Source organism: Lonchura striata, chromosome 1A (assembly GCF_050655825.1).
Source record: "Lonchura striata isolate lonStrDom1 chromosome 1A, ASM5065582v1, whole genome shotgun sequence".
Classification (NCBI taxonomy): Eukaryota; Metazoa; Chordata; class Aves; order Passeriformes; family Estrildidae; genus Lonchura; species Lonchura striata.
In genome coordinates this window covers 61,085,968-61,106,164 of record NC_140741.1, presented here as the reverse complement: position 1 = coordinate 61,106,164, position 20,197 = coordinate 61,085,968, and the positions used below count along the sequence as shown (strand labels likewise).

At 40.9% G+C, this 20,197-nt stretch overlaps 2 protein-coding genes and 1 non-coding gene across 4 annotated transcripts in view; all 3 read right to left on the bottom strand.

Annotated features, from left to right (window-relative positions):
- Positions 1-976: 976 nt before the first annotated feature.
- On the bottom strand, positions 977-2,227 carry FMC1 (formation of mitochondrial complex V assembly factor 1). Its single transcript, XM_021552898.3, has 2 exons — positions 1,308-2,227; positions 977-1,222 (listed from the first exon to the last, which is right to left on the bottom strand). The coding sequence occupies exons 1-2, from the start codon at positions 1,434-1,436 to the stop codon at positions 1,028-1,030; spliced, it is 324 nt and encodes a 107-aa protein (XP_021408573.2). The 5' UTR covers positions 1,437-2,227; the 3' UTR covers positions 977-1,027.
- Positions 1,900-1,972, bottom strand: TRNAR-CCU (transfer RNA arginine (anticodon CCU)). The gene has a single exon. It is a non-coding gene; the product is annotated as a tRNA-Arg (tRNA).
- Positions 2,228-2,367: 140 nt separating the features above from the next.
- UBN2 (ubinuclein 2) overlaps positions 2,368-20,197 on the bottom strand; it is a 52,071-nt gene continuing 34,241 nt past the window's right edge. For both annotated transcript variants that reach the window (XM_077783609.2, XM_085569842.1), the window contains exons 13-17: positions 19,715-19,757; positions 17,507-19,039; positions 13,269-13,515; positions 12,452-12,541; positions 2,368-11,531 (exon numbers count right to left, since the gene is read on the bottom strand). In XM_077783609.2, coding sequence (XP_077639735.1) covers positions 11,482-11,531; positions 12,452-12,541; positions 13,269-13,515; positions 17,507-19,039; positions 19,715-19,757 — 1,963 coding nt within the window. In that variant the 3' untranslated portion in view covers positions 2,368-11,481. The remainder of the gene's footprint in view (positions 11,532-12,451; positions 12,542-13,268; positions 13,516-17,506; positions 19,040-19,714; positions 19,758-20,197) is intronic.

Here is a 20,197-nt window from a genome sequence, read left to right as displayed (position 1 = left end):
GGATCTGTTGTACCACTCCACTATACTGTGGGGATTAAACCAACCCCAAGTTTTAAATACAGGGGAAGGAAGAAGCAGACTTAGATGAGCTGATTCTCTTTGCAAAGTTTTTCTGACAGAACACTTTGTTTTCCCGGTCAGTAAAAAAACCCCAACAAACACACTCTAATTTTCTTAGAGTTGTTTCAGTCTTCTCCCCAGGTAAACCTCACATTTTTAGCCATTTAAAGTAATTGTTGTTATAAATTTCTTACTTATCTTGCACACAATTCAACACTCTCCTGTGAACAGCAACAACTCAAGATCTTTTATAGAAAGAAAGTCGTCACTTCAGATTTGTGAGATGAGGGAGAAAACGCAGTCCTGTTTGTGTACCTCGTGTGACTGGCTACAGTCAGTTCTCAGCTTTTCTGAGGTTCAGAGGGTGAGGGCAGCACAGGAAGCTGGCTGTGAAGTCGATTTCTCAAGGACATAGAGAAACATGTAACTCAGTAACAATTAATCTCTCTGAATCACTACTGCTCACTCACCGCCACGGTAAAAACCAAAACCATCTTTAAGGTAGAAGGGGTTTGTTCTACTGCAGTCTTCGTCAGAATCCACAGATGCTCCACAGAAGACAGCTTTGTTCTTGGGAGAGTAGGGAATGCCACATACACAGAATGCGGCTGGAAAATGCGTCAGTAAACACTGGACAAATTCTCTCACCTACAGCTTTTGAATCACGTGGGGGAACCACGAACCCCTGCGACCCCACAGTTCATCAGTGAAGGCTGAGATGTTTTTCCACTACAACCACCCCTCTCTGTCAACCCCTGGAAGGGTTGCCATCTAACACACATTCACAAGGACGGGATGGGTGTCTGGGAAGCCTGATAAAGGGAGAGGGGGTTGGTTGTCTCCAATTACGGCTTTCACACCATAACCTAAAAATGACAAAAGGCACCTGCTAGAGAATCAGGCCCATTCCAGTAGCTCTAGGATATTTATTTATTGAGGAATAACCATGGGACACAGCAGTCCGGTCTCAGCCCTTCCCTCCCGGCTGCTGAGGCAGTCTGAAGCCCACCAGCCCGGCGACCTCCTGGGGCGAGCGCTCGCCCCTGCCGTGGTACTCGCGGTGCAGGGCCTCGTGCTCCCGGACGCTGCGCAGCAGGCACAGGTAGGTGGCGGCCTGGAAGTGCAGCTCCTGCTGGGCCCGGCACAGCTTCTCGCTGGTCACCTGCGGGGAGCGGCGGTCAGGGCGGCCCCGAGGCCTCGCCGAGCCCCGGGGGCTGCCGGGGCGGGACGGGGGAGGCGGCGCGTACCCGGTGCGCGCGGAAGGCCGCGAGCACGTGCCGATAGGCGGGGCTGTCGCGATAGGAGCGGCCGGCGGCGCGCCGCAGCTCGCGCAGGAGCGCGCGCAGGGTGCGCAGCGGGGCTCCCGGGGCCGCCATCTTCCGAGCCGCGCGCGGGCGCGCCGGCCAATCGAGCGCCGCCGCCGGGCCTCGCCCTCGCGCCCCGGCAGTGCGGGCAGTCGAGCGCCGAGCGAACGATCGCCTCCTTCTGCTCTCCGCCGCCCTCCCCCGCCACCGTAAGCGGCGCGGGTCCAGTGTCGGGGGTCGAGCGCCGAGACCGGGGCGGGCCCGCTGCGCGTCTCGAGCTGGGCTCTACGCGTCGTAGCCGGCCTGTGGTAACGGAGCGTGACCACAGGAGCCGCCCGAGAGGCAGGAAACTGGCTTGGGCCGCGGGCGCGTCCCTGCCAGTTTCTGGGGTATCCGGTTCAAAAGGCGCTTCGGGTCCCGCTGGAGCCAGAAGGGGACGCCCAAGACGAAGCGCAGGACCGCAGACCCACCGCAGACGGCGGGTTACAGGATTGTGTGAGACGGCGCGGCTCGAGTGCGGAAGAAAAAAAATACCCACCCCAGATGGGACTCGAACCCACAATCCCTGGCTTAGGAGGCCAATGCCTTATCCATTAGGCCACTGGGGCTGCCGCGAGGAGTCGCAGTCGATGTGCTTACTTATCTGCTGTCCCCGCCCCTTTCTTTCACAGCGCGTTTCGGAGGTCGGTGATTGGACAGCGCCGCCCAGCGCGGCTGCCGCGCGGTCCCCTGGGAGCCGGGCCAGGCGGGGCCGCGAGCCCTTAATGGCGTTCGAGGCTGCACATCGGAAAAACGCGGTGTTCCCACAGGGAAGCGCTCCCTTCCATACTGACCCTTTACCGGTTTCTAAACTCTGGTGGTTACACACAGTGTTACCCTTGCTCGGCAGGTTCCCCTGGCTGAAGGAGGAAATAACCCGGCCAAAAGTCCCAAGAGGGCCAGCCCTTCAAGTGAAACCTTTTCCCATTTTTATTTTTGTGAGAAATCAAAACAGACATAAGGCTAGTATGTACATTCCTCTTTATTTAATACAGCACAGACACGTGACACATAAAAAAACAGAAAAGTACACTCATGAAAAAGCCTGTCGCAGTCAGGGACAGGGAACAGCTACGCCAAATTGAGTAAGGCTCCTACTGCAGAACAGGGGTCTGCCGGCAAGGGTAGATCCCAGAGCAAAGTCTGCTGCCAAAAAAAGCTTGCGCTCCTTTCAGGAAAGCAGAAAAGGGCAAGCCCCTTCTGAACAGGTGAAGGCAGCGTTACCCACAAGGTTTGCAGGATACGAACCCCATGACTGTGTTTGAATCAGAGCACTGATAAAATGAAATGCTCTCCAGTTACTCTCACAGAGAGCCAGTAGTCCTGACCTCTGAAAGCATTGGACTGCTCAGGGATAGGAAACCTGAGTACCTGGAAGGAGTGAAAACGTCAAGTAGTCACACAGAAGAGAGTTAAAATTAGCCTCCCTGACAGGGCTCTGCTAGCCACAACTGGGAATGTGCAGGGAACTAACCAGCTTCCCAACTAACAAAAGACTAACAGTCATTAAACTGTCCCATATACACACTGGAACTGACGCAGGCTTTCGAGGCAGCAGCTTCTTCCTGTTCCTGCTTCAGTTCAGGATGGAGATAAAGCAGGCACCAGTTCCTCTGGCAAAGAGCCTTACACACTTTTAAAAAATTAAAATACAAAAAAGGGAGACAGGTGTATTTACAAAATCCATGGCTGGTACAGTACATCATTTTTAAGACACACTAAATGCTACAATCTTTCAGGTCCTGAGATTATTACAAAGAAAAAAAATCCAAAACAAAACAAAAACAAACCCCAACGACTCAAAAGTTGTGTTCAGGTCCAGTTTTATAAGGAGAGAGGAAAGAAACCACATATTTAAAACACAGTATCCCTTGAAGTTATTGGAACACACCTCCCTAAAAAAATCCAAATGAAAGTGGTGCTTACCACCCAAATGTAGCTGCATTTTGTTGCTCAGGCTTGTTGTCACAAGAGGGGAGCATTTCATGGGGCAGTTTCTCAGAAGAGCTCATCAGGTAAGCACAAGGCTGTTGGGATCCTCTCTCCATCGCTAAGCCCTATGACCTGGAATGCGTGAGTGTCAAAGGAGGAAGGTGACTTTGTACAAATTCATGCTGGACTGAGGACAGCAGCACAGGAATCACCAACTCAAACACGTTTGCCGTCTCATAATAACTCTGCATTCCTTTGTTTGAAGCCAAAGAATGCAAAGAATTCTAGCTGTGATTTAACATGTGTTAATTTAAAAAAAAAAAAAAATCCTCCAGCTTTTTGTTCTGAGCTCCTCAGTGAAAGGCAGCAAAAGAGTTTCTCAGCCCTTCATTGTCTGGGGGATCACAGCAAGTCAGAGTTAAACTGGTTATATCTAAACTTGCTAATATATATTGTATATATGTTAAAAGTTACACCAAAGGATATGGAGGCCAAACTGCTGTTGAGGGGATATTCTCCACTGCCATTAGCTGTGCAGGGCATTCTTCACTGACCCTCTTTTAACAGGCAGGCCTAAAGGGACTTGCACCCTCACCTTTTTTTTTCCCCCCAGTGAAGTATTCTGAACATAGAGATTTTGTATCATCAGCAGATATCATCACAGATGCCTTTTTATTATAAGCACTTGACCTTAAGCTAGAGAATGGCAACTTTTTAAGGATTACTCATTAAATGCTTCTAACTCTCAGTAAAAGACTACAAGAGACAAATCACATTAACAAGGATACTAGTTTAACTGCTAAAATATAGCGCTCCTCAGTAGACTTTTTGGGGGTAAAAAGTAGTAATTTTGTTGGTTTTTTTTAAACAGTAGTCCAAAAATAAAATTTTTCCATCTATTTCCAGTACAGATCTTGATAACTATGCAAGAACATGGTACTAATTGCTACATGATGGAATCACCGGCAATAAAACACATACTACAATTCTCACCTCTGAGCTAAATTGTTATTTGTAGTCACATACAACAAGACTAAAAGACCAGTGAGAAATACCTGGGGACTGGGATTTAGTTTTTATTTAGCTGGTAACTCCCCTTGTTTAGAAGCAACTTCATATCAGTGAGAAATTAATTTAATTCACTTCACATGCTGGAAAGAAACCTGGGATGTCTCAAGAGTTTCTTCCCAAATCCAACCTGTACATTAAAAAACATTTCTCCAACTTCTAAATCCATATGTGAGAGCTGAATATTCTATAAAACTCTCAGACTAAAACCTGTCACAAAAAGTGATTTTAGCTTCCCTCTCAAGCAACTTTTTGACACTTGACATTACATGTTGCATCAGTGAAAGGGTTTCTTTTTTAAAATACAGGGTTTTTTTCATGTTAGCAAAAAGTTCTGCATTACAGACATTAAAAAATACTCAATTTTCTTTGGGTAAAATTTCAATATTAGCTGGGGTAGCTGGGGAAAGGAATGCATGTAACACTGAAACACGTAAATACTTATCTGCATAGTTGATATTAGTGACTAATAATCAAACTAAGGCCTTAGCTGGAAAAAGCTGAGAACACAAAAAAGTTTCTTCCCTCACTCTGGTGAAATCTGCTAAGTCTCAATTAAGCTCTACCTCAGCAACTGCTCAGTTTGGTCTATGATAGTGGCATTTTCTGACTGGTTTTGGTTGATTCTCCCACTCTTTTGCTCTTGGTACTAGACAATAGCAAGTATGACTATTTATTGATAAAATGCATCTGCACACATTGCTAGGAAGAAACAAAAACCCTTTTAGTATTGCACATGATAGGAGCCAAATACAGTGTATATTGCTTGGTTGGGATTACTTCACCATAAAGAACAACTTAGTAGTGAATGGTTGTTTTTTAAGTAGGAGATGACAGCAATGGCAGAGACTGATACACGCTTCTAAATACAAAACATGGTGATGGTTGGGGTAGAACTACAGCTGTCAAAAATGGCTACAAAAGACAGACCTATATCTGTGACTACTGACAATATTAGCAGTTTTACTTATGAGTGTGCAAAAACAGTTGCAGGGAATTTTTATACTTCCCCAGTTTTGGGCCAATTCCAGGCCATGTTGATCTCTCAGCATAACTCACAGCAGCACCAGGGCTTTCTAGAGCCCCAAAAGGCTATTACAGCAGCAAGGGATCACTGCATGACAGAAAAAGGATGATGAACCCTCACCAGAAGTTTCCACAAACAAAGTATTCCCCTACACAACAGTTATTTTCCCAGTAGCCCAGTAAGCATACTTCTGGCTGCTTATTTTGGCAGTGATTTCTTAAGCAGTAGACAGACACAGACTTTTTACAACAGCTGCATTTGTTAGAGACTGCAACAGTCAGCCATCATCACCAGCTGTAGATTCCTCATCCCACATATCAGCCCAAGATGAAGAGCATGTGTGTTCAAAAGGAATTAAACAATGTAATTGGTAAATGTGGTAAACTTCACTGAAGTAACTTCACTGATGCACCTAAGACAGATGAAGGAGTACCCTCTACCACTCCAACTGGCTGAGCTACCAGAAATAGTCCTATCTTTGATTGGCACCATTAGATTGGTAGGAAAAATCCACTTACGGCATAGTTTGCGTAACAGGTTAACTCAAACATGTGAAGACGAGCCAAGAACTGAGGCTATTCTCTGCCAGGAATGTATTTGGTACCATATTTTCTGGTTTCCACACTGGTTCTCCACCCATGAAGGACTCATCATTCCATTCCAACTCTGCAACATAAATGCTTCCTTTCCATATTGCAACTCAAAATTAGATCTTCCCTAGGGGAAGCACATCACAGAACTAGAACAGTCTAGTGATGCATATGCATGTTACCTTAAGTTTAGCACTTGGTCCACAAGTGAATTGCTAATTTCAGGTATTCATGCTTATAATAATCATAAGTTAGATAGAGATCCTCAGCACAAAGCTGTTAAAATCAGTAGATCATCTATTGCAGATAGCCAATTTTGTCTGAGGAGGAAACAAGCACAGATACTATATTATGAGGGTTTATCTGCAGCTAAGAACACATGAACTTACTGTTCATTATAGTAAGAGAAGAAACCACTAATGAAATCTCAACAAACTAAGTAGTACAACTTGAAAAGTATGCTATGACGTCATGGTGACTTAGGCAGCATGTGAACCACAGCAAGCTTTAAACTCCATTAGCAGCTGCACTCTTGCAGGTTTTGCCTTATTCTTTCTTACATAGGATGCATGGTGGAAAGTGACAACTTTGATAAATGTGAGAATCCTTGCAGTAACTGGTAGTGACCAGCTGCACACAAGATTCTTGCGGTTAATCTCAATTCAAATATGTTGCTAGCTGCTATTTTAACTTTATTTACCTCCCAGCTCCTTGGGGCTGTCAGCCACACATCTCTGCCTCAGACTCAGTGATTGTGTGACGCAGTCCAGTAATTAAGGTTGCCAAACAGGGCCCATAATATTTTACTTGTGATCTAATTAAGAAACCAATTCAAAACCTTCAGAGAAAAATGCAACAAGTTTCATTCCTGTTAGCCACTTCCTTTCTCTCATGCACATTTACACACACTCATGCACACACTCTTTTATTGTACTGTCGTCTTTGCACAAATGTTCAACCTTGAAGTTGTATTTAACAGAGCCAGGAGAATGGAGAAGGATGAACAGGTTTCAGGAATATTGCTTGTGTGTGTGTGTGTGTGCATGTGTGTGTGTGAGAGAGAGAATGCACAAGCACACAGAACCAATGCCACAGTACAGCAGCTATGAAGTTACATACAATACACACATGGTTTTGTTTTTTTTTTCCTTTACAAAAGGGAGAAAAACCCCAGTTTAACAGCATAATGCCATCTTGGCAAACTTAAGATTTTCCTCCAAAATGCTTTCCAGCACTTCAGGATCGCTGAGAAAAGTTTAAAGAGGGTAGGAAAATAAAATTTAAAAAAAAAAAAAAAAAGGCACTTAAACAAAGGACAAAGGCCTGAATCAAGTAAGTCATGAAGGGTAACAGCCACTTCACCAGAGCTTGGACAAATCAAAGTCTAGCAACCTTCTTAAAAATTTCTATAAAATTAAAATTGCGTAAAGTGTTAATGAATCAGTTGTTTGCCTAATGCTTTAAATTTCTGGTTCATTTTATGGAAAAAAAAACAAAAAACAAAACAACTAACAAGCCCAAACAAAAAACCCAAGTGTCCCTTTAATGATTTTCCCCCCAGTTCAGCAAAAGATGAAAGTTAGGTATGGGGAAAAGCCTTCCTCAGTTTGGTTTGGCTGTAGATTTTCCCTGCAATGCCATCTTCAAAAAAAATCCAGAACAAAAGCAGAAGAGGAACCACTGTGCTTTCACCAATTCACACAAAAAGAAACAAACAAAAAAATTGAAATAAAAAACCCATCAACCCAAACACCCGAATGCTTCTAATCCAACTGTGGGCAAAAGCTAATCAAAAGAAAACAAAAAAACCCCCTGTAAACTAGATTAAAATTTGCTAATAAATACAGCCAAAAGTTCATTTTACAAATGTAGCAGCAAATGTGATAAAGTTAGTTGGAGTCCAAGGTGACTCCCAGAGGGTTACTGGTTCGCACAACTGATGGCAGCTTGGGAGAGTTGCAGATTTCTCTGTTTTCATGTCCTCAAGGGTCTTGCACCAAGTGGAGAAGGAGTGTGGAGGAAGGGTCAGGTGATGGGACTGAAGGAAGGAACAGGCTTTTAGCACCTGTCCCACCCCTAAATCCATGCGTAAGACAATTTTTATCAGATTCAAACACAAAGCAGAACCCAAGTAATTAAAAGTTTCTTCTGATTAGCAGAAAACAGATGTGAAACCCACAGCATCTGCACTTGTGACCCAGTTGATCAGTATTTAGACATGTTTCTTAAATCAACAGAGAAGGCTGGACAGAGTGACTTAGGCCATTTGTGTCTTGGAATGGGAGAACACTGCAGTTATAGTCCAAGGTATCAGGAAACTCTGCAGCCTGTTTTTCATCTAGCCTGCCCTCTTTCTTTGCAAGAGTCTCAAATAATTTAAAAGAGCTACCATGGTTTTTGGGACTTTGGGTCATGTAGCAGGGAATACTACCCAGACAGTGTCAACATCTAAAACCTATGTTTGAAGTTATTGCTTGCATTTGTTTGGGGCTTTCAGAGAGCTTGACACGCTAGCTCGTATACAGTCCCCAAACCAAGTTCAGCCCTGCTGCCTGAAAAGACAGCTCTACTTGGCTTTCTTATTGCTTGTGAATACTGAGGGTTTATTTAGTATGTACAACTACAGTTTATTTATTAACAAAGGCCCTTAAAAAGTAGTAAAAACTTGGGGGGGGGGGGGGGGGGGAAATGTCTTCAGAAGAGCTGCTGTGCAGAAAATACTAAAACATTACCCTAATTTTGCATTCAAATGTTGCAGTAATCTTTCCCATTCTGTCTATGTTTCCTGCAAAGGTCTCTGGGAACCACCCTATTATTTCCTTTGATTTGGCCTTGCTAGGTTTAACCAAGGACAATAGAAAACAGCAAGTAAAAGGTTCCCATCCCCAATGCCATTCATTGAAAAGATGCTCAGGAGCATAATGACTAACAGGAGTATAATGACTGAAAAGAGTTACCTGCTGGGGGGGGTTGTTTGAACTGATGTCACAAACAATGTATGGTCATCTTTATTTTCATCATCCTAGTATCTATTTCCACAATAAGTATTAGTTTACTTGTTTCCCAAGACTGAGAAGCTCAACAGGACACAGAGGCAGGACTACTCCTACCCTTAACATTTAGAGAGGATATTCTTCACCTGAAGATGAAGCATACTTCCAGGAAGAAAGGAATGTTGAAAGGGAATTTGTGCTGTAGTCATAAAGGGCTCCAAGTCTCCCAGTCTAAAATTTCAGTAAGTATGAAGACAAAAGATGACAATTTGAATGGGATGCCTTGATGAGGAAAACACAGAAGAGGTAGAACTCTCTTAGGACAGGGTCCTTTAAATATATTGCTGCCCAATGGCTCACTGCCACAACTCCCCTAGCTATATGCATTGTTCAGGTTTGACACAGTTCAGAGCATTAACATCCTATCAGAACTGTTGGGCCTCAAAAAACAAAAGTTGGCTTCCTTCAACCCTTCCTGGAGAAAAGAAAAAAATATCAGATGAAGCTTGCACTCTAAATAATTGATGGTATTTTGAAAGAATTTGTGCAGTATTAATGCCAGGGTCTACACAGTGTTTGTGTTTCAACTCTAAACCTCAATGGAGATGCAAGCTTGTCTGATCAACACGTCACATACAAAACATTAGCACCAGCTAAAAAGCATTTAACTGGCAGATGCTGTGGAGTGAAACTAATGAACTAATGCATCTTAATTCAATCTGTCTTTCACAGAAGTGTTGTGCAAAAACATTTATTGCTGAGCTCAACCCAACATTTTTATACTAAATACACAATATATATTATTTTAAATTTATGTATATATATTTATATAAAATTAAAATGAGCTCTAAATAGAAAAGAAATTGTTGTCTGATCTAAGAAAAATAAATCACATGTAAAAGAAACCTGCAAGCTCTAAGTAATCTAGCAAAATACACTGAAGAGCCATTGTTCAGGGGTCAAAGTCTCTCTAAAGGTGTGAGATAACCAGTAGTGTCTGGTTCAGTCTCATGTCAAACTACCAGAAAAACTATCTGCTAAGAATTTCAGCATCTCTGGTCAAAGGAATGTTTCAGGTTTGAAGAAGAAGGGCATCATACCGATTTATTTGCTCCTTTTCCCTATGACATATTTTAGTTTCTGCCATTCTCACCTTTCATCTGACAGCTCAAGGGACTCAACAGCAAACTTCTGTGCTAGTGACAAAAGTGCAACATGCGCTGGATGCTTCCTAATCTTACATGTGAACCAGTTGATGTTTTTATTATCAAAGAAAAAAAACCCAACAAAGCAAGCTCTGAAGTCTTGTCCTGCCATATAAGAAAGAGTTCAGGTCAAACTCCCCAGGCCAGCAGGGGCTGGAAATGCTGGAGACAACCCATTCAGCCTCCAGAAGAGAAGGCACCTCTGGTCGCTTTTGAACGACTCCTCTTTGGCTAATGCCTGAAGCAATATTAATCTGACTGGAATAGGTCACAATCAGCTTACTTTACCTAGCAAATCAATATAATGATGGCTTCTGGGAGGAGTTAGATAAAAGATGAAGCCTTAGAATGAGAAAAGAACTGGTTGTGGTTTATGAAAGACATGAAGAGAGTATCTTTCCAGTAGCAAATAAGCACAAGGTAAAGAAAGTTTAACAAATGGAAATACCGAAACATTAGCGTGATTAAAAAAGAAAGTGGGAAAATGCTAGTCTGACCAATAAAATGTGGGTTTCTTTTCATGTTAATGAATTTCTATCCCCTTCCTCCCTTAAAGAAGAACTTTTGTACTTATAAAAACCCTGAAAATAAATCAAATAGTCTGTGTCTTACATTTTGATGTACCAGGAGATCTCTGTTTGAAGACAACTCTCTATTGAGACTGCATACATCTGTAGGCTCCCTAAAGTGAAACAGCCTTCTAAAGCTGGATAAATACCCATTATCAGAAACTGCTTTTGTCTAAAGGTTTAATTGTAATGCAAAGTATCCCAGCACCATCTCTATTCAACATAAACTTTGGTCCACAACCATATAGTACACTCAGGACCTACACATACTGGGCACTTTGGGCACTAAGGAAGTGGATGATTCCACTTTATGCAATGAATGGAGAAACCTATTCTAGCACCTTTCACCATTTCCACTTTCCATTGTACTTCATCCAGAAATAAAATGTTGGTGCTGCTGTGGGTTTGACGATCAATTTCTTTTACGAGCCAATCAGAGCAGATACAAAAGGTTGTTTCTTTAGGCAATACCAAACTATGACCAGTCTGCATGACCAGGAGGACCAGTCCTCCTTTTCCTTCTCTCTTTGATCAAGTATTGTTTTATTTTTCTTCTTCCTCTCACCACAGTGCTTAGGATCAGAATATGTAAACATTGACAGAAACAGCAGCCCTGTGACAATAAGCACTTTCCCAACTGGGCAGATTCTGTCAGCCAACCAGAACTGCTTCAGCTCCCTTGCTTGTCCAGAAGTCACTGGTTTTTCCGCTGTAACTTAGTGTCCCCTTTACTTTGGCCTCCATCTGTAGTTGAGAGACAGAAACAAAAGGGAAGAATAAAAGCATGAGTGAACTTTTGTTTTTGTAACTTACAGGAGGAGAGACAGGAATTTGGCAGGTTCAGCTTTAGCATTACCAAAAAGTACATTGTCTTTACCAAGCAAAGACTTTGCATCTTTTCTGTAGTTCATTTATTAGAAATAGCATTGGTGAAACCTGATATATCAAGCTTCATACCAAAACACTGCCCAGTTTTTTGGTACTGAGAACTCTCAAATAATGAATGAAGAATGCCCACCAACCTGCTGCCACCCTTCCCATTCCTTCTCCTGGCCCCCAGAAAACACAGACAGGTGACAAAGAAAGGTGTACACTCTAAACTGCACCTTCTAAAGCTTTCTGAAAATTTTCCCGCTCTAAGCCTTACAAACAGAAAAAGAAAGTGCTCTGCTTCAAGTTTCTCTTATTAAAATATCTCCTATCAAGCATAAAAATCCTAAGGAAAGCAGACATTATATTAAGAAACCATCCCACCATTCACACATGAATATAGTCTTATAAGAAACATGAAGAAAGCTTTTAGCTAGAAGGTCAGTTTCTCCTTCAAAGGGGAAAGGAAAATTCTTAGTGGAAAAAAACTTTATACAGCCTATAAACAATCATGTTAGTGTCCAGTAAGTACTATTCCTTTTTCCCCACTAGTTGAATTTGTACACTTCAGTTTCTAGAATTGTTGCACCAAAGTAGTGGATTTTTTTACTTTCTTTTTTGTTCCTGACATTGAAGAGAAGTAGGGAAAAAGAAATCATTCAGGTTCCAAAAACACTGCTACAATAGAATAAGTTCTGCCAGCTGCTCCCAAAGTTTGTCCCTGTGTTGTGTCTTCTCTAAACTAAATACTGGTGTACATTATATTTCAGTCGAAGGATATATTATGTCTTTACCTGTGTAAGCTTGCTGCAAGTGAGCAGGCAGAGGTGAGTGAGACAGTGTTGCTGCATGCTGAGCACCTGGCTGTAAACCCTTCAGTAAGTCTGGGGGAAAAAAAGGGAGAGCAAAGATAAAAAATAGACCTTGAGGAGAGAGGCAGTGTCTGTGAAATAAATTTTTGTTTTTATAGTGTAGCTGTAGTAGCAGGCTTATCTTCACAACAAAGAATAAATACCTGATAGCATTCTGATGGCTGGAATAAGTCAACAAAGACAAACCTATGCAAATATAGTTAGTCAAAAGCCAGAGCAAGGACCATGCCTTACTACTGGGATGCAACTCTTCAAATAATTTGGTTTGGCAGAAAGACCAACATTTTATATGGATTAAGAACATAAATAGCTTCTTTATAAACAATCAGAAAAAGTAAATGCCATCTTAGTTGATAGTTCTTCATAAGAGAGCTGTGTGATTTCTGAGATTGAGTCAAGGCTACTTTGAAGAATCACCATATTAAGTCTTATTTGAACATTTGAAGACATTTAAACTACCTTTCTAAAAATAAGGTATTAGAATTTAACCCAAAAAAAGTACGTTCAAAACTAAACATATACCATGAATATAATAAAAAAAATAAGCTTATCAAAGGTGATTTATAACACTTTGGTAAAAACTTTCTTTACATAATACCTGTGAAGAAATCCCATTTACTCTCCTCTAGGTATTTTCATGAGCCAAATCTGAGTGTCTCAGGACTTTACTGCTTCCGTACTCAATTTCCATTTTAAGGATGCATCTTTCCTTACAGCACAATGTCATAATTCCACTCACTCTGAGTTAGGCTGTGGTGGAAAGCCGCTGAGGTAGATCCCGAGGTGGTTGTCACTCCAGCTGTGTCTGTCCCAAAGCCAAGCAGCTCCAAGGGAAACTGGAAGGGCACAGTCACAGGAACAAGGCCACCCAGCATCCCAAAAGGAGCTAATGGTGCAGATGTCACGTTCTGACTGGTCACAGACAGGGGTGATGCCATGAGAGTCAGAGGTGAGGCATTAGCCAGTAACGATGCTCCTGCTGTTGACTATGCAAAAAAAAAAAAAAAAAAAAAAAAAAAGAAAAAAAAAAGAAAAGAAAAATAAAAGCAGTGCTTCAAGATTTTTAAAGATCTGAACTGTATTCTTTAGGGGTATAAAAATCAAGTATTCCCTGTTAAGTGTTCCTCTGTTGAGAAGTATATTGAACTATTAATGAATATCCACTTATATACCCAGGAAGTCTTCCCAGTGTTCATTTGCTAAGCAAGCACAATTATATTGCAGATTCAGACATAAAAGTATGGCTCATCTGTCATGTTTTTCTCATCAGCCTTACAGGTACTTTCCTTCATCTCCTTTCTAATTATGCACTGGGTCTACATTCACAATATAATGCAATATCTTCTATTAGATTAATAATATGAAATTGTCCACCACAGATCTGAAGTTCTTTAGAAGTACAGTGTTACACCCCTCTCCTTTCCAAATCTGTGTCTTAACAGAACATTATTTCTAAAGAGGCTGCAGAGAAACAATGAATTCTGAAAATTAAGATTAATATGTAAGAATCCCCAAACTTAAGAAGCTAGGTTAGCAAAATGCATACATACATATCTATGTAGAGGTGTGTATGCACATGTCAGAGGAAAAGGCAAAGGAAAATAATCTCTCCACTATAAACGTCAAAATGAAGTTAAATTCACTGAGCTTTAAAATAAAAATGCAAGATTAGCAAGAACATTTTATCTACATTTTATCTAACTGCTTCCAAATCACATTAATTCCTCTAATATTAGATCAGCTCATTCTTGTTTAACAATCTTTCCTTCACTGCATATACAGTAATTTCATATGCTAATGTTCAGTCTTCTAAGCATCTACTATAAAACAGTTAGTACAAAAAGCATTTTGAATCAGACTCCAACTCAGATAGTGTAGCTATTTGAATTAAAAAGACTCAGATGAAATAGGATTTCAAATCTGTGCATTTTTACAAGTAAGTGTCAGCTAAACCCAAAATTTAAAACAATTTTAACGAACACATGAGCTTAAAATGAAAATGACATTTCACTGAGTTCTGTAATAACTCACAGAGAAAGCAAAGTCATGAAATCTCCTAGCATGGATAATTTTTTATTACCAGTTTTGGTCTTAAGATATTTCAATGAAAGCAGCTAAAGAACAGACAGTTTTTTCTTATGAGAAAACACACTATTTTAAAACAGTGGCCCTGTAAAAGGAATTTACCTACAGGTGATGTTCCTAGCAAGTGTTTATAATGGTCATCTTAAAGGTACCAAATTCTACAACATATTCTATCCCACAAGCAGAAAAAAAAGAATGAAAAGTATCAACACACTGTTATTCTCTTTTGCCTTTAAAAGTACTAATTTCACAATAAGCTTATATACAAAAAAATCGACAACTGTTCATTGTCCATGCAATCTAGTAAAGGGCAACAAAATAAAAGCCATACAGTAATGTTTTGCAACTGTGAATTTGTAAAATGCCTGAAAACGAAGTTTGTAAAGTGCTCTGCCAAGACCTTGCTTACTCGTTAAAAAAGGAGAGAAGTACAGTGAAGGAAAGAGGTACAGAGCATGCTCTAAAGGAACTGCAGTTCAGATGTTTCTATTTAACTCATATACAATAGCTCTTAAAAGGGTGCATCCTGGTCCCACAGATACCTTAGAAGTATAAGCCATTCTGCTCAAGAGTACTAATGGTAGGTAGCACTTTTAAAGGAAATCCCACATGTACTCTTTGGCTTTGTGTCCTTAAGATGGAACTTTCTGTGAGGCTTCAGTAGGTATATACTTGTGTTCTGGTAAATAATTGTGTCAATCAGAAGTGGAAAATAGGGAAATGCTTCTTGGAAGCTTCCTAGTTAAGTACACCTTTATTATTACACAAAATAATCTAGTTTCATCTTTAATGTAAGCAGACCAGAATATTATAATGAGCAATGCAGATACCATTCTCATCTTCTAACAGCATCTCAAATAGGAATTAAATCCTAAGGCCTTAAAAGAAAGGAGATTCAGTTTTATGTGAAGTTTTGAGAGGAGTAAATAAGTCCTTTGTACATTGTTCCTAACAACTAGTCTGGAATTGATGTTGGTTCAGCAGCCAGCCATTACACCTTTATAGCTAAATAAAAACCTCTGTTATCACACATCTCTTCCCCTTTAATGTACTTGAACTACGAGGCAATTTAATTCTAATCTTTCCTTGAATGTACTCCACTGACTAAGCTTCACAGTGCACAGCAGTAATAGCCTATTCCATGGTTTATCTTCTTGGATTTCATACTGTTCTTCTAAACCATTTTTAGGTTATGAAAGTAATTTCTGAAGTGTCAAGAAGCCCACATTAAAGGTCTCAATAATTATTTTACTGATAACATATGCTGCTCAGTACCTCCAGCTGATTTACCCCTTTCTATATATCAACACACCTTATTTTGCTGTTTTATAGTATGGACTCATGTTACTTGATTATTCACCACACACCCCCACACCTCAGTGCTCTTCAGAAGGACTGTGGCCAAAATGGATTTCATTACTCGGGTGATCTTTGTTTGTAACCAAAAATTTTACTTGCCTTCAACTACAGGAGGGTTTGCCTGAATTCATATCATCATCCAGCACAACACTGCTTGCTTCCCTTCTCTGTCACCTTTAAGCACTACCACACCCATTTACCATTTTGTTATACATCACAGCCATTGCATCCACTGAATTCTGCTGACTGCACCATAAAGAAACAATTCTCTTCCCAGTCCATTCATTGTAGCCCTTTTTGTCTCCTCCAGGCACCTTCAAGCGTACTCAAACTGCACTGAACTTGGTTCAGCTTTTCTCCAGACCCTATGTGGTACCTCGATGGCCTGTACACAGCACAGTCTGGGGATCTTTTTGCCATTCAAAGTACCCAGTGTAAGTGAATGCTGTGTCAGAGCCTGTCAGACTTTTATTGCTGACTGTTCCAGTACAGTAGGATGAAAGACCATGGAAGTGTCCTGCAAAAATCATCTTCCTCCTGGTATTCAGCTGTATTAAGAACAATTTGATGGCAAACTAAAAGATTATAAAATTTTGCCAGAAGTCAAATATACATCACTCCCATGCAACTGCACTGTTCAGAATAATACTATGTGCATTGTTCAGAATAGTACTAAGTTTTTCATTTGCTGTACACCAAGAATATAATTTAAAACAATACTAATTTTCTTAAGTATTGATGACTTCAGCATAGAAAGCACTAGAGAGAGGAAAACATCAAATCATATCAGTAATTAAGGATTCTCAGTAAAAAGAGCACAGCTTGGGAAAGCAGGTTGTCTTCTGGGTAAACAATAGGTTCGTATGTTTTAGAATAACGGTATTTTAAAAATATTTGTTTTGTTTGATTTTCGTTGTCTCTAGTGATAGTATAAGCTTTCAGTTTCTAGGGTATTTATACATTAATGGGGCATCTCATTCAGTTTGACTAGATCTTATAAAATAAAATACATAGTCACAAACACAAATGAAAAGCCCTTGGAAGTGTTAATTACAGGTCTTGAATTACACTCAGCCACAGGCAACTGACTCTGGTTTTGACGCTAATCACGAAGCCTTACAACAAATGAATGAAGACACCTTTTGTATGACCATCATTAGAAATTTGTAAATATGAGAGAATACACAAATCAACTAATCCAAGTACATACCACATCCCCTGAAAATATGGTCACACAAAGCTTACCTTTTCTAGTGCTGTTAAAAGAAAAAAGTGAATTCTTTTCTACAGTATAGACCAAGAAACAGTTTACAGTGAGCATTTGTTCCACACTGATCCTTGCATTTCACATCAGCTGGAAATACATATTCTTTAGTGTAAAATAGTTTAATCAGTATCAGCATTATGCTTAGAAAGGTAAAACAATAAATTTATGACATTTACAAATCAAGATAGAATACACTAAGAATGTTTACAAAATAAATGTGATAAACATTAATGTAAGGCTCAAATGTGAGCTTATTCAATGCATACCTGCACGCTGGCTGCTACAACTGGAGACCCTGAGGCAGAAGACGGTCTGTGTGGAGTTGACAATTGTTTAGTAGCACCCTGTGTTCCACTTCCTGCTCCCCCAGACAGACTAGTCCTACTAGCTCCACTTGAGTTAAGGTTACTGCCTCTGCTGGCAGGTACATTCATTCCAACTCCACCCAGATTATTTTTACCAACAGTTCCAGAAGGAGAAGAGTTTGGTAATTTTGAAGAAGCCTGAGGGTTTTTTGCAGGCTGAAGGCCTGAGGTGCGATTAGAGGACAGCAAATTCACTGTAGGAGACTGCCTGCTGATATTTACACCACCGGCCTGTTTATGAAGGGAGTTGTTGCTGGAGTGACTACTCTGGGAAACTAGTGCACTTGAACTGGAAGAACTGGGTGTTGTTGCAGGCCTGGGGGATGAGGTGGACTTGGATGAAAATTTAGGTGATGCATTGGGCTTCGGTGTCACAGAGGGCTTAGATGAAGTGGGCTTGGGAGAGGCAGCAGGTTTGGGAGAGACAGCCATGGAGAAGGGAGGTTTGAAACCCTGGGAAGAAGCTTGTGACACCATAGCCTTAGCTAAATAGTTACTAGAGGTAGAGGTGCTGGATGTTGTCCGAGAAACCAGTGGGTGAGACACTTGAGAGCCACTTCCGGATGAGGGATTAGACAAAGGCAGGCGATACACTACAGATTTATCTTGAGCCTTGATGACTGGTGATGAGCAAGAGAGTTTGGGATTACTACTCAATTTCACCACAGGATTGGTCTGCGATTTACTAATAGTTGCTTGTAAGGGAGATACGTATTTCTGTTGTACAGCTGAATGCTGGTGCACCTTTGTCACTTGTGATGTTGAGGAAGTACCACCTTGAGCCTCAGCAGATGATACCAAGATATCCTTGGTTCTTTGAGAGGAGGTGGAAATAGCTGCTTGAGTCTTAGAGGAAGAAATGTGAGTCTGAGAAGAGGAGGAAGCAGCTTGGATCTGACTTGACCTCTGTAGTCCTTGTTGAAGTAGTTTGGCTGGCAAAGGCTCTAAGGAAACCTTGGGATTTTGAATTGAAGATCCAGCAATAAGGCCTGAAGAGATACCAGTGTGAACTAAGTCCTGGGGTTTCTTTGGTACTGGCCCTGTGTGACCAGCAATAAGACTTGATGAATGGGATGTTTGACTGGGCTCTACTTTCTTTGAAGTTGCCAGAGGCAACTTACTCATAATGCTTGCTAGTTTCTCCTCCCTCAGCCCAGGGCGAGGTCTGGATGTTGGTGTGTCTATGGTAGACCCAAGAGGTGATCCCTTGGCACCATTATTGATAACTGCCAGAGCATCAGAAACAGAGTCCAGTGAGGGTGGGTGGAAAGAGAGGTCTTCATCCAGCGAGTCATCCAAGCAGATCGTCTCCGGAGCTGCTGTGCAGCTAGAGCTAGCTGGGGTGCACACAGCTACACTTGAACTCAGTACAGAAGCACAACCTGAATTGACTGAAGACATACAGGTTTTCTGTTCTTTTTTTGGACTGGAGTCCTGAAAATGAAGGGATAAGAAACATCAGGTTTAATAGTCTTTCTGAAATTGATTTAAGGTGATCTTTAGTGTAATACTTTCATTCAGTAAATTCAGACAAACCACAGATCTACTACTGAAATTTTCATATTAAGATACTTATGATACCTAGGTGCTGGAACCCCATGTGCTAATTCAATATTTGGATTTAAAAATCTAGCGTTGTTGCTCCACATAACTGAAAGTGTCCAACACAGTGAAGAACAACTAGTATTATGAAGAATAGGGTAGCTAATCTGATCACTTAGTAAAACTGCTACTGAATTCAGACAACACCTGGTCACGTCAGATGAGGACCTCTATACTATGGTATCCTTCCAACCGTACTGGTTTCCAGTGTTGCCAAGTTTAACACATACTGAAAACACACAAAGCACACATTCAAAAATGTGAAACATCACTGGAACTAGTACCTTTTCATAGTCAATTTTCAAAAAACTAATACAGATTAAAGTAGCAAAGCTATACAGAGGTATTTTATACTACATTCTTGAAAGTAATCCACCACCAAGTCAATAAGCACTGCCTGACAAACCTTCTGCAAGAATTTTTCAGGATCAGAGGCAGAAACAGGTTGTATCAAATGGTCACATTGGACCATTAACTGGATATTCAGACATCTTAATAGGCTCTTACCTTCACTTTGGGTTTAGGGGCCAGAATCACCTTCTTCTTTGCCCTAAAACAGAAGGGATAAAATGTGCATCAAGACTAAAAAAAAAAGAAAATTACTGACATTTTAAGTGTTACCCTGATTACACCCCAATGAACTAGAATGATGGCTACAGGAGTCCAGCTTTAATAATAAGACGTCCTTGAAATGGAACATGGTTTAAAATATAGGGGGGAAGGAAAAATAACACACTATCAGTTCATTTTTCTGATCATGCATCCCTATGTAAATAGTTGCAAAGTCAACTGAATTGATGATATAACCTGACATATAGATCAGGGTCTATCCAGAGAGCTGGTTTTATTTTTCTGATTTAGAAGAACTTCAAAATTATCAATTAATTTCAGCCTCTTAATATTATGAGTTTGTCTACTTAGTGCAGCTTAGTCTATACTGAAGTCTTCTAGAATAGCAATATAATTTCACTTTTTACATTGACATTTTTG

Bases quoted from the DNA above. Each gene is read 5' to 3' on its own strand.
- FMC1 (XM_021552898.3), bottom strand. From the start codon at position 1,436: ATGGCGGCCCCGGGAGCCCCGCTGCGCACCCTGCGCGCGCTCCTGCGC. The intron at 1,223-1,307 runs GTACGCGCCGCC...CGCTCCCCGCAG, and splicing joins CGGCCTTCCGCGCGCACCGG to GTGACCAGCGAGAAGCTGTG.